Consider the following 15656-nt stretch of genomic DNA (forward strand, 5'->3'; position numbering starts at 1 on the left):
TTTTAAAACTTAATTTTACTTAACTTTTGCTTTGTGTATAGATTGATTGATCCAACATTCAAGACTGACATGCCATCTTTCTTAGGAGTACATCCTAAAAGGACAGCACCACCAGATAAAAGTATTTCATAAATTAGTGAGAATTACTTAGAATATATATGCCCTATGGTTTGGGATTGAGACACTATTTCTCTTTAAATATCGTTCAATTGGCCTCCTTAAAGGATAAGCCATCGCAACATGTTAGAGGTTTTACCTCCTTTTGTCTGTCCTAGCCACAGTTGTTTAATATTATGCATGCAAGTTTGCACAAATTGTGACTATTCAATTAAAAGTGATAAGCCTTTTTCTAGGAATTAGTTATAGCAACATGTTCAATAATGCAAACAAAAGGACTCCAAGAAAAAGTTGTATAAAAATAGACACTACAGTCACTACTCCAGCTGTTTTTTTTCGATATTATAATTATTGTGTTTATGATTTTTCGTTTGTTTATATTTTTTGAGTTAACAACATACTCTTTGGTATACTCTTTTTAACACTGTTGAAGTCTCACATTACCAAAGTTCTAAAATCGTTGATGTATATATGTGCTTATCTAGACACCTTCATCTTGTAAACTTTAAGGAGTGAGATCAAGTCTATTAAGCATAGTATCATAATCGGTTAAGAGTGAAAATATGGGAACTACATTCAGATTCACGCTAGGCATGAAGATTGGTATCAAAGTTGTACTAGAGTCTCATTTTGCCACGGCTTTAGAGTTAATGTGGTTGACACCCTCATTTTTTGAGTTAACTTTTGAGAATGTGATTCAAACTCGTTTATCATGGTATTGAAGTCGGATTAAAAATGACAATGTGAAAATTGGATACATGATCCACATTGAAAGTAAATGCAGGTATTGAAATCTCAATATATATAAGTTATAGAGTTGTTGAATATATATGTTCTTAAACACTCTCATCAAATATATCGTTAACTACCAATTGAAATTCAAATAGTTCCATCAACTATTTTGAAAATTGTGTCACTAAAGTATGTGAATCTCATGTAAGTTTGGTGGATAAATATATGAGAAATGATATTTGAACATTCATTTTATGACAACTTTTGAACAACTCTCTCATATTCCCATTATGGTCTAACTCTCTCTTTCTTTTTCTCATTCTATTGTTCTTGATCAATAAAAAGATAAAGAAAGAATGTTGTCACAAAAGTTGTTACAAATAGTCGTACAAATATACTACTCTAGATATAAATTGTAAGTAACCAATAAAAAAATTACATTGAAAATAGTTTGCTTAAATAAAGTGTGTTATAACTTATCACTTCTTTTGGGAGTGGTTTTTTAAAGGGTTTCTTGGAGTGTTACATAGAGAAAGAAGGAAATTCCACGTCGGATTAAACCTCTGTCTATCATTGATTGATTTGGAAATTATTTGGAACATTATTATAAAATGAAAAATGAGTTTAGAGTTTAGACCTTACAGTGCTGTGCCAGACAGAAGCACATGTTGAATGAGGCTTAGTGGATAGTGCCTATCTCTCTCACTTATCAAAGTGGGAAAAACCTTCAAAAGCCGCACTCTACTTTGGGTGCATTAATACTCTCTCCTCTTTCCCCTTTTTCTTTCTTGTCACGGCACATAGATTTCGTTATTTTGTGGGACATTATATGATATGATCTTATATTTTATATCATATGATTTGTAAAACAATATGTAGAACCCTTTATTGGGGACATTTTTATGTGCAATCAATTCAAGCCATAGTTAAAGTTTCTTTCCACCGTGTTTCTCTAATTAAAAATAGGGAAATTAAAAATAATGCCTTTATTGAAGAACCGAATTTGGCCGAAAAGATGGGATTAATTAGTCTTTAAATTAGACTTTTCTCTATACAAAACCCTATAGCTTGAGATGAGATTTATATCATCTTTTCTTTTCATAAAGAGCAATGCTTTGAGACTACATACATGATGTTGGAGATTGTTAGTACAACACCCCGGTTCAAAATAGTAAAGAAACAAATAAGTGCACAATAAAACTATGATAATTGAATCTCCGTGCGCATAGTTCAGTTGACATGGAAAATGCATTGTTATATGTAAAGATCATGGTTTGAATCTCAGACACTACAATTATTTACTTTAGAAAATAAATTCTAGTCACTAGACTATCTTTCAAAAAAACATGATAATTGATAACGAAATTTGATCAATTGTGTATGCATGAGAATATGTAGTTCCTTTGTATTATTTAGTAAGAGATGAGATTAGAATTTAAATATACAACTTGTATTTGAATATTTTGCATGGTTTAAATTACAACATTACCTTTGAACCCTCATATCCTTGACAAAAACGTTTGGAACAAAGTTCAAGAAAATGTGTTACCATCTCCATTCATTCAACTCTGCACACTTGCCAGTACTATGAGTCATACTCAATAAGGAGTTTGAGAAGCATCCACATAACTCTACCGAAATAAATATGTGACAACCAATACCTCTTGACACTATATATGTACCCTCAATTTCTTAAAATTAACGTAGTATTTCTCTCGTTAAGGATCATTGTTGATTGATGTGAGATGAGCAACTCAATTAAATTATGTAATTTGTTGGAAAGCTTGAGGGAGCATAAGAGTATCAAGACAAAAGATATGAACCCCTAAAATATTTGGACAATACATCTTTATTCAAAACTTTGAGTTGAAAATACAAATTAACTAACTTATACATATTCCATTTAATTTTATATGATGTTAATAACTCACGTCAATTTCAACTATTAATAGATGGAAAAAAATGTGATTTGTTTAGTATAAATCTAGTTGAGTTATGCATTATGTAGACCAACAATGTTATGTACTTTGTTTTAGAGAAATTGAAACAGCGAGTCATTTATTACCAAGCTGCCCAAAAACGAGAACTAATATGAGAGCGTATATTTGGTGGTGTTGGTCTGGACCTTACAGTTTTCTCCTTCTTAGGGTGCGTTTGTTTTATGGATACACAATTTATTCCTAGGAATTATCTTTCCCTGAAATATAAAGGTGTGATTTTTATTCTTAGGAAAATATGAAAAAAGTGTTTGGTTAAATAGTTTTGTTCCTGGGAATTTTATTAAAAAAGAAACTGGGAATAATTGAAATGTGTTTGTATTGCAAAACTTGTTCCTGGGAATGAATGATGTAATTCCAATTTTACCCGTTTAATAAGAAATAGAAAACCAACTAATTAAACATGAACTGGAATAAGAAAATTCTACAAAGAAACATTCAAGGAAATCAATCAGCAAGTAACCACATGTAAATGATGTCAATACGATCCTTTCTGCATTATTATTTTTATGCATATGCTTTACGAAAATGGAGCCTAGTCCATGTAGACAATAAAGCAACTTATTCGTAATTTTTTTTTTTGGGTCAAGAACTTATACGTACTCTATTATTTATACACTAGTGATGCAATTGCATTTAGTATTAGAGAGTTTTCAATCACTTTATTGTCTCATTAACTAACATTAATTCAACAATATAAGGGATCCTCATCATTTCAGTATCTTAGTATGTTACGATGGTGAAATTAAAGGGTAATCATGGGTTTTCATTTCATCTCATGGGTTTATGGTTACCGGGAATAAAGTTTTCCCAACCCCATCTCATGGGAATAAAATTGAGGAGAACGTGGGTAAACATGGGTGTTTTTTTTTCCTGGGAATTATTTATTCCTGAGCTTATTTTTTTGTTCCTATCTACCAAACAAAGGCATGTTTAGTTCCAACGTAAGAATCCTGGGAATATTTTTTTCAGAAGGGAAACAAACGCCCCCTTAAGGTTTTAATTTCAATTATCTTTAGTGTCAATTCAGATGAGCTAATTTAGCTTATTCAAAAAATATGAGAGTATATATTTAAGTGGATGGATTGGAACACAATAGGGCGGGGAGATGAATTGGTCGATGATTTTCTACTCTTTAAAGAGGTTTGAAAAGGAAAGACTGATAGAAAGTTGTCTCATCTAATTTGGTTAGCTACGACATGGTGCATATGGTTGGAGCGTAATGACATTCTTTTTTCTGAAAGGTTGCAAATATTATAGAAGTGGTTGACAGGATTGAGCGGATAGCATGGTCTTGGTTTATCTGTAGAGAAGAAAAAGAAATAGGAATCTTGTTTTTGCTTATTTGTAGGTCAATCCATTTTTTGTTTCTAATATTTGATTTGACTCTTTGTAGTAGGTTTGAATACCTCTTATACAAGTACTCCCTCCGTCCCTTAATAAGTGACACAGTTGACCCAATTACGCATATCAATGCGTAATTTTGAGTTTAAATATCTTGAATAATATATTGGAAAAAATTATGAAAATTTGATATTTTGAAAATACTCATCGAGACGAATCTAACGACATCTTATATGATATTATTTATCTTTGTATATTAGTAGAAAAATATGGTCAAAATAAATTAGATCAAAATTGCACATTTTTAAATATATCATTTATTGCGGGACGGAGGGAGTAATAAAATTCTTTTGCTTCTAAAAACACATCTTCTTTTAAAGAATCTTATCATTAGTTTGTTCTTGGTAAAAAGAAAAAGACTATTAGAAGCGCAATAGTTAATTACAGTCACAGCATAGTTTAAACTTGACGTAATATGGCTTTTCGATTTAACTTTACACTTTTTATCATAGTAGAAAACTGAAATAGAGTGGAAAGAAATATAAAGTAGAAGGTATAATAGAATAGATAATGCACTTTTATAATTAAAATTATAATTATTAATTAAAAAGTAATATATATCATAATCATGATATAATAGAAAAACACAGACGTGGTTAATCGAAATGGAATCATGTATTCACCACTCTAGAGAAGATCACTTTAATCAATACTTTATATTATTGTTATTATCATCATCATCATCTTAAATATCTCATTCAAAGATAAAATAATAATAAATGATGAAATTTATTAAAATATATTTATATAATTACTATTACTTTTTTGATAGTCACATTCACCTTATCTTCTAAAATACACTAACTATTAAAAGAATCCAAAGATTACAACTCTCAATAATTTATGTTTTCTTCCAAGAAGCACGAAAAGGGCCAAAAGCCACTTGCTAATCTTGGCTAATTAAATTATCAGCAATATTTTCTAAACTATCAACAAGTTGTTAATTACATAAATCAAAGCTGTTAGAGGGTAAGATACTGCATCAAACTTAATGATATGAATACAATGGTGGCATCAAATTGAACATATTTATTCTTGGTAATTGGTAGGCTTTTCTATTTAGAATTTTAAAGTTGCCCAAAGTAGAGAGATTCGCATTCTATTGTGGATTTGCTTAATATCCAATCCATGGTTTCAAATGCTAGCATGCAAAAGGAGTCCAATGCTATTAACATTATTTTCATTTTATTATTATTGAAATTAGAAAGAAAATATATAAGAGTGTAAAGTTTGAAAAGCAAGTGTCTATATTCTTTCAAAAAAAATGTCTAACTTATTGTGATGCTATTATACAATCTTATATGATGAATAAATTAAGAATTAATTGAACGATGATTACAAATTTGAGGGCAAGTTGCTTATTCGCTTGTAATTTGTTTACAATTAGGTCATCTCTATGTTAGATTCAAATGTTATCTATGATGAATTTTGAGAGGTGTTATCTACGATGATGTGTGGTATCAATTGATGACGTGGTATAAAAGATTCATGAATTATTGAGTTTTTTCAAAAGAAAATTTTGGATAAAATTGGACGATAATAGCAACTGTCAATTCACTCATTGATGACCTACATGTATTTCAACTAATAAAAAAATTAATGTTAACATTTTTAATCCACATTTCAACGTACTTTTTTTATTTGTTGAAAATGGTTGGCACTAAATTATATGAGTCTTGTGTAAATTTTACGCAAATAAAAGGAGTATGTTAAAATGTTTGTGCTAAAAACTTGTATGTGAAAATCATTTTTAAAGTGATGTCATTTACATATATTTCTATCAATAAGAGAGTCGGTGTTAAAATAAATCTTGCTGATATTTCTAACCTAACCCATATTTCAATATACTATATTTATTTGTTGAAATTCATATAACCGACACTAAATTATATGAATCCGATACAAATTCTACACAAATAAAAAGAGTATATTGAAATATACTCCACCATAATGTAAATAAAAATGGGTCATGTATCTTTAGAACTCGTTAGTATTTATTTTCTTATTATCTTAAAGAGATGAAAAGCTTCCGTTCATACTGTAATGATAAAAACAAGACAAAATACCGTCAAAAGAAAATAATAATAATAATAATAAGACAAAATATAATCCAATTTCTCATCTATTTTTTGTAACATTTTTAAACTAATGAAATATAAATGACTTTTTGGAATACAAAACTCACATTTTTTTATTCTCCACGTAACCTTTTTTTGAAGAAACTGATCAAAATATTCTCCCAAAACAGACCCCTCCCTTGTCAAGTATTAATATTCTCTAGAACCGACTGAAATTTCTTTGACTTATAGTTTATATTTATGTTGATAGGGACTTGCATGTTATCTACATATGTAATATTTATAGTTTAAAACCAAACCAATTTATCATATACATAGTTTGTATGTGTATATATAAAATATAAGATAGGGAAAGCCGACAGGTTGGTGAGATAAGTTATTTGGTAAAAAAATCGAATAAATTAGTAAATGTAAATCTACAAGCAACTCGTGTTGGTCAAATGGAAATAACTTGCTTCCATAAAGAAGAGAATCTGGGGAACAATTTTAGTGGTGTCGTCCGAATCAAGAGACTAAAAATTTAGGATCAATTATAACCTATCAATTGACCTATAACAAAAAAAATAAGAGGTGTGTTATTTGAACAACCATTTGATAGACAATTTATTTGACAACCATAAATTTACAAAGGAAAAGTAGGTTTTGGCACGAAAATCAAAGCAATAGAGAGATAAAGTAAAAACATATGTGAATATGAGAGAGAAAATTGTCACAAAACTTGTTACAAAATGGTAGTATAAATATCATTTCTCAAAAAATAAAGATCAAAGTTTGTTCTGGTTTTTATTTTACTTTTAATAATAAATATTAATAATTATTGTTTAATTAATATTTATTTCTTCGTACGTGTTAAACCCAGAACCCCAAATTTTTAGTTCAAACTAATTGTGTTATCAACCCTGAATTTTGTTCTATCAAGTGATCGAAACGGTGTGGACCTATTTTTCTAAACTAAATGAGGTTTCCAACATGATTTTGACCCTTTTGTTTTGATAAAATTGTAAATTTGGTCTCATATTTCTAATTTCATATTTTTGGTCAAAAACTTTGACCAATCCATGATTTTCATCATTTAATTTGTGACCGACAATAAACTATTTATTCTCAAATTCTTCAATCATTTCAATTGATCTATGTTATATTTGTATATCTTTTTATCATGAATTAACTTCACATCGTATTTTGAAGATTCTTGTCAATTAGATCATTTATTTTCATATCATATCATCTGATCACCAAATTAAAAGGTCAAAATTTCTGAAATATAAACCAAAATTACACTATTAAAAATAAAGGACTACAATTGTAATTATGTTAAGAGAAATAATATTTGTACAACTTATATACAACTTTCTCTCTCATACTCACATTATCTTCTTACTCTCTCTTTCTTTTTCTCTCTTAATTGTTTTTGACCAATGAAAAGAGAGAACAACAAAGTTGTCCTAAAAATTGTATCAAAATAGTTATTCAAATATCATTACTCTCGTGTTAAAATAGAGGACCAAAACTTTATCTAAGCTATAAGTTAATAATATGGTAGGAAATTTGAAAGCAAAACATAAAAGAAATATCAATAAGGTAGGAAATTTGAAAGCAAAACATCTTGAGGCAAATGTTTTAGCTTATGTCCACTTTTGTCCCTTTACAATCCTAACCCACTTGCCTTCCTAAAGGGTCCACTTAATTGTACCATACCCTACCTTACCATGAACCTTCCTATCACTCTCTCTCCCTCTCTAACTTCTAGTCATGATTTTGACTCAAATCCTCTTACAACCCTTAATCCCTTATCCCTAAACAAACCCACTAAAACTCAAATATTTTTTCTCTCTCAAATCATCATCATCAAGACGAAACCACTTTCAACCAACCTATTTAATACCTACCCCTATTATTTAAGCCCACAATTCATTCCACACCCCAAACAAACCAAAACCTTCTCTCTGTTTTTCTTTCACTCAAACATTTCATCAAACACTTTCCCTCGCTCGCTAACATGACTCGACCGCTAAGAATTCTCCTTTCAATGGAAACCACACCCACCACCGTAGTGGTGGCACCGCCACCGGAAGCCGTAGCTATAGAATCAGATTTCGTTGTAATTCTCGCAGCTTTACTCTGTGCTTTAATATGTGTTGTTGGACTCATCGCCGTCGCTCGTTGTGCTTGGCTCCGACGAGACTCCGGCGCCGGAAACTCACCTCAACAAGCTTTAGCCAACAAAGGACTCAAGAAAAAAGTTCTACAATCACTTCCCAAATTCTCTTACGTCGATAGCAACCCTGGAAAATGGTTAGCAACAACAGAATGCGCGATTTGTCTCTCGGATTTCGCCGCCGGCGATGAGATCCGTGTTCTTCCACAGTGTGGACATGGTTTTCACGTGGCTTGTATTGATACATGGCTTGGGTCACACTCATCTTGTCCTTCTTGTAGGCAGATTCTGGCGGTGACGAGGTGTCAGAAGTGTGGTAGGTTTCCGGCGAACGGAGGTGAAGCTACCGGAGTTACGGTTAGTGAACCGGAGATGAAAAGTAGAGAAGATAGCAATGTCGGTGCAAATAGTAATAGTGGGGGTGTTAGTAGTTGTAGTAATAACTCTGCACATCACAATCATAGTGGAAACAGTGGGTTCTTGCCTTAAAGAAGAGAAAACAACTTTTAGTTTTTTTTTATTTTTTATTTTGTATTTATTTAGTAGGTTTTTAAATTTTAATTTTTGTACTTTTTTTCTTCTTAACCCTTCAAAATGATCAAAAGATATCTGAATTTGGACAATTTTTAGTATTGTACTGCTTCTTGTCTTGTATAGTCTTTTTTTGTTATTTTATTGTGTGTGCAGATTATTTTATTTTGCATTATTTTTAACATCACATTTCTGATCTAAAATTTAATCGACCATATATTAATAAGTAAAGTCTGTTGTTTCAACATAATCCAAACTCAATCAATACTATGAATAACTTGCATTTGATTTATTAATCACGAGTTAATTATTGGGATTTTGGATAATGTATATGTTTTAGGAATTGACTTTAAGTTTTTTTTTTACAAAAGGAATTAACTTAAGTTGAGTGACACTATAATTTGGTTTAATTGGATGCATGTCTACCAAAGTTGTATATTGTGCATAGAAACTAGTTTTTTTTTTTTAATAAAAAAGGTAACTTTAATTTAAAAGTAAAAAATGCAAAGGATTGTCTTAATTAACCATATATTATAGATAATAGAGTATGGGGAAAATTTTATTTATTCATTTTATTAGATATTTAGATATGGGCAAGTATATTTGTTAAGAGGGGGAGTTTTTATATATCTAACTAACTGTATGCCGTAGGGGTTGGAGTTTCATATAGGTCTAGGTGGGCCACGACCAATTACAAAAAATCATAAGAGTTTATGCATATATTATAGAATCCTGCTCTTCTCCTATACTTTTCGCTCGTGCCCTACAACCATGAAAAAAATATTCATTGCGTGAGTTAAATCACGCAGTATGATAAGTCACGCAGCATGACTTAATTCACACCGCGTGAGTTAACTCATGCTGATTTTGTTTTGACATATTCACAATGTTTCAATGTTGGAGCATGAGTTTATGGTGTTGGCTTCCGCTTATAACATATTTTGCATTGTATTCAAGGTTGAATAATGTTTCATCATTACCTCCCACAGCCAATTTTGCCACTGTTAGCAGGTCCATCATGAATGCTATAATGAAGGATGTTGAATGGTGCACAAACCAATGGTTAGTTGAGTGCACATGCTGTGTTGAATTGGCAACTAACATGAATACATTTTATGATGTTGTGATAATAAACCTTTCTAACAAATTCCAACACGTAAGCAATAAACCTCATGAATGTGCAAAAACAAAACCAGTGTGAATTCACTCACGCAAGCTGAGATTTGCACCTGCGTTAGTTAACACACGCAACGTTAGTTAAGTAGTACAGAATTTAACATTTGCGCTACTTAACTAACTCAGGGGTATTTTCGGCATGGCTGCAGGGCGCGAGTGAAAAGTGTTGGGTAGAGAGTAAAATTCTATATTATAAAAATTCACTTGGTTGTCTTGTATCTGATGGTATTGGTTTCGGATTAAGAAGTCAGTCTTCTTCAATTCTTCTGGATGGTTTCTAAGATGACCAATCTAATCATATGTTGACAAGTCATTTGTGAGGCTTAAAAGATATCGAATATTATAATAGACATCATAAGTCTCTTTCTCAAAATATAGTAGAGATAAAGCACGACTTTTTCAAACATTTTAACGAACACATAGAGCGCAAACTTGAAACAAATTAAGAAAAACAAAACATAGAAGGAAAAAAAAAAAAGAGCATAACAAGGAAACCATAAAACACCAACAAAAACATTAGATCTCAAACCGTGTAAAGATAGAGTAGTTAAACCACCGTGTTTCCATGGTGACTCTTTTATTTTGGGGGACTCAGAGGTTGTTTCAACAACTGATAAGACAACCATAACGTACTGAGATATAGAGGCGATGGATGAGGTGGAGAACAATCCACCTGAGAAAGGCTTGCAATGCTATGTCTCTGTTGCTTTTGCATTTCGACTGGAGTCGAGAAGCACTCACGCCACCTAAGGAGACACTATCTCTTTCAAACAAGTTAAATGATTTAATTAGCAAAAGAAAGTTAAATAATTTAAAATTAAATATGTATAAAAAAATGAATTGAAATGGTAAAATATAATAAAAGTACAAATTTATTTATTTATGATAAAGATCTTTCTGAGATCTCAATTGAATACCAATTTGACACGACATCAATTTGAAATCATAATTAAAGAGTTAATGTTGAATTGGAAAATATCCGAAATATTAAAGTTGGAATAGAACTGCGAAGAGACTCAGCTCACACAGTAGTAACGCAAGGCATTGATTCATTTTGACTAGGGAAAGTTATGAAGCTTAATTACAATAACGTGTACTGCTCAATTTGCCATTAATATGAGAAAGACATTGAATAAATAATTCGATGAGCGAATTGTATGATCGTAGAGGTTAATGTTGTTTCTTCACCATTGAAGTCACTATCAATCATCTATGTGTGTCACTAAACAACTATAATTCACTAGACACGAATTGTGTTCTTGCTTGGACTTTAACTCTCCGACCAATTCACTAAGCTAACAACATGTTAACGAGAGTGCATCGGTACTAAGTGATCTTGTCATTTTTGTTTTGCTTTCCATCCATGATCTTTCAATACTACAATTGCATCAGAAAAATCTATTTAGTATATTTATTTTGAATTTGAATTTGTTGGTATCATTAAGTTTCTTGTCAAATAAGTAAATGTATAGTAAAAACAGGTAATTTTGTTACTTATCAACTCTATCCAAATAATAGAACTTAATAAATAATTTACCACTGAATTTCATCTCACTCTTAAATATTCATGTGAAAACAACTCCTTTTCTCATCATGCTGTCCCATAAATTATCAAAAATCTTTGTTTATAGATATTTATGAAGCACAAATGAAATAAAAGTTTTACTGTTGCTATGTCATGTCAAGGGACATTAAAGACAATCATGTCTTTAAATTTAGTTATACTAATCACATTATTCTTACTCACAAGCTTGCAAAAGAGAACGTAGTAATGAAAAGGAAAGCTTACGTGTCAGCCAATCAATCATTCCTAACCACCGTTGTTAATTTATCCAAACAAACAACCAGCGCAGCGCAGTTGGTTTCTAACTTCCTGTGTCTCTCTGCTCTCTTTCTTTGTTTTGTTGCAAACAAACACACAGCACATGTTGCCTTCTTTTGTGGGATTGGATTATCATGGTCGAAGGAATCACGTTATCAACTAATCACTCTTAATGCACTTAATTATATCTAGGTCATGCTAACCGATGTCTTTGGGATACTGATTAAGGAAACGAAAAAAAGGAAATTTTAAGTAAAAAATAAAATTTTTTAAGTTTTTGATGCATTGACTACACAACTTTTAATGCAGAATATTACTATATTTGACTCCTTAATCAATGTCGCAAAGACATTGGTTAACATTTCCCTTATGTCTATCATCATTAACAAGAATCGCCTCAAAAAGAATGTTGTGAACACTTTTTTTACATCTCTTTAAACATTTATTTTTTTATCGAGTAAAATGCATGTAGATCTCGCCACTTCCTGTGAACATATTTTAGAAGTAAATATTTTTACTTGTTTTATTTCACAGTATAATTTGACGTGAATATTAAAGAATTTTTCTTACTTTTTAATACTACAAATTAAAGACTGCAACTCAAGAGTGATGGTATTTAAAACTTTGCTGACAAACTTGCTAACCAAGCTTGATTTTTCTACTATCCGTGAATCTTTTTCAAACTCGTCTTCAATTTTAAACAAGTATCTTTAGGAAAAAGGAAATATTTTGATGGTCCAAAGAATCAAAATAAAATCAAATTTAAAGAGAAGATAAGACAAAAAGTAGAAATAAAGGTGGTGCATGTGTTTTTATTTTATTCATGGGGCTAAAAGACAATAAAAGTGAAGATGCCTTTTGGCCATATGGTCCTATCCAAATTTATCCCAATTCTAATCAAAGTTAAGACCTCTCTAATTAAGGGACTATATAATATAAGCTTATAATTGGTGGCATCTTCAATGGACTATATAATATAAGCTTATAAATTAGTAGCATCTTCAAATTTTTGATTTTGATAGGACACATATAATTAATTGAAAATTATTTTTCTCCTTTCTAAAATTGTTCATTTCCTTGATCCAGCGGGAGTTAATTTACATTCGACATTTTTCAGAAGTAGTTAACTCATACTGTTATTTTTTAATCAGTTCAATCACTTTTAAGTTGGATCAACCGATCTTAAAAATGTCAATGTGAGTTAACTACTGTTGAAAAATGCTGAGCGAGAGTCAACTCCATTAAATCAAGAAAATGAACAATTTTAAAAAGGAGTAGAGTAATTATCTTATTAATTTAACATCCTACCTTTTTTCTCTTTTTAGTGTGAAAATATAAGTAGTAAAGTGGAAAGTTGAGACTTGAAAAGCATTAAACAGTATTTTACCCTTAATTATCAAGACTAGATACATGATTTGAAAGCACTAATTAAGATTGCTAGAGATTACATACATCCAGTTGTCACTCTTAATTACATTTCACTTTCTCTTTTTGTTTTCTTTAATCAAGTTGAGATGAGATGACTCAATAACTTGTTACTTTACCTACTTTTTTTTTCCTACTTTTCCCAAACTTTTTGTGGCTTATCAAAACATGACATCTCCAGGCAAACTTGTTCACTTGGATTGCATGCTATGCTACCTACACTTCCTCTAGCAACTGTCCAAAAATAGTGGTATCTAATTTCAAATTAACTACCATATCTCATTTTAAGTATCTAATCTAACATGACTAATACCTAAATCTTTCCTAGCATTGCCATTTTATTAAGCCTTATACTCCCTTCGTCCCTATATCTTAACACCATTTGATTTTATTTTTGTCCCTAAATGTAATTCTCTTTTCAAATTATTAGATGCATTTATTATTTTTTTTCCTAAACATACCCCTAATTAATACTACTATCTTGTCTTGAAATATAAAAAGTCGAATTTAATACACGTACAAACAAAGGATAATTTCGTAATATTAATACGTAAAACAGACACATTAATTATATCGACAACTTTTATTAAAAAATGTGAAAAAGACAATGAATGCCTACATTAAGGCAACGCTGAGAGTTGCATATTAAGAAATACAAGGAGGCATGAAGTGATGAAAACATTATATATAGGTAGCTTCCTTTCAATATCAACACTATAAACTAGTATTTATGTTGTCTTTCAATAAAGATACTAAGATTGGGGATTTGTTCGAAATTTTGGAGGGAAGGAAATGATAGTGTTTTGGAGGGTGGGGACGAGGGGGAAAGAGAGAAAAATCTCTCTTATTTGAACTGGATTGTTTTTGTAGTTAACAAAAAGTAAAAAGGAAATGTTTATGTAATATATTTTAAATTCTCATCCAATTCATTTTTTAAATTTTCATATTAAAGAAGTTTTACATGCTAAAAAAAAAAAATCTCTCATTCATATTGAGCGACTATCATTCTTTCTTTTATTTCTTCCCTTTTTCTCAACACATTTTCCCATCCTTCTTGGGATTTGAGGGGAGCAAATCTTACAATTAATTAAGAGTAATCACAAAAATGATTTGGATACCACATCTTCACCAAAAACCTTAAGGCATTAAGGTATATAAGTCCTCTACTTACATATTGTTCATAATCTACTTTTTCAAATAATGTGGAAACATTTGACACACCAACAATCTCTCCCTCTAATGCATGATTCTCCACATCTTTGATCCAACATGAGAATCCACTCCTGCAGCTCATCAAAAGTCAAACTAGACTTTGATAATAAAGTTAGGACTTAAGGGGAACCTAAAACATCAAAGAATCAATTCATTTATCTAAGAGCGACCACGCAAGCAATTTAGACATCATATCATCATCAAAAACTTTTAAACTTTTAAGACATAAGGTATATAGGTCTTCTCAATTATATATTGTTCAACATTTCATTCCATGTAAGATTTTTAATATACGTTTGACAAACTAAAACTCTCAAACGAAACCTCAAGCTATTTTATATAGCCAAGGAAAACTACAACTAAAAACATGTCAACCAACTAACTTAATTATAATAAAGAACATTTAAATATTGAGTTTGCCTGTTTTCTATTTTGTCACATGCTTGTTAAATAATCATTTTAGCATGCACTTTTATTTTCACTTTAAATAATTGTAGCTTCCATGTGCACCTCAGTGTTGGTTAGAAAAGCACTTTCACCAACCAAAACGACTTAAAGTACAACATTGACAGATAATCGAGTCTCTTAAACATTATATAGTCATGATTTGATATTAAATAGTCTCTTAAACATTTTTTTTATAACATTAACTCCTTAAATAAATATCAATATCTCGAAGAATTAGTCTTTAACTAGTCGTTGAGAGATATCTTGGTAAAAAAAAAACAAAAACAACATATTTAACTTTGACACATTATATGCTCTACCCCACAACACAAGATATGATCTACTAAACAGTTATGATATAGACAGGATAGGAAAAAATTTATATTGAATCATGTTAAGATTTTCTGGAGCCACCAAGAATGGGACAGAACAGAAGCAAGCACACAGGAAACAATGGTCCTATTAGAAGTTGCTCATCCACTTCCATGTGATGCTATTATAAAAGTGCAATCTTACAAAAAATGACATCCATCACTTGTCTTTACATTTCAAATTGT

The 15656-nt window shown here is 30.6% G+C and overlaps 1 protein-coding gene across 1 annotated transcript; it reads left to right on the top strand.

Moving 5' to 3' along the window:
- The first annotated feature begins 7925 nt into the window (after nucleotides 1–7925).
- LOC11405802 (RING-H2 finger protein ATL8) lies at nucleotides 7926–9123 on the top strand. The gene has a single exon (XM_003612363.3). It carries the CDS (start codon nucleotides 8328–8330, stop codon nucleotides 8973–8975), a length of 648 nt encoding a protein of 215 aa, XP_003612411.1. The 5' UTR covers nucleotides 7926–8327; the 3' UTR covers nucleotides 8976–9123.
- Nucleotides 9124–15656: the final 6533 nt, after the last annotated feature.

Source organism: Medicago truncatula, chromosome 5, assembly GCF_003473485.1.
Source record: "Medicago truncatula cultivar Jemalong A17 chromosome 5, MtrunA17r5.0-ANR, whole genome shotgun sequence".
Classification (NCBI taxonomy): Eukaryota; Viridiplantae; Streptophyta; class Magnoliopsida; order Fabales; family Fabaceae; genus Medicago; species Medicago truncatula.

Coding starts and splice junctions, on each gene's coding strand:
- LOC11405802 (XM_003612363.3), top strand. CDS start 8,328: ATGACTCGACCGCTAAGAATTCTCCTTTCAATGGAAACCACACCCACC.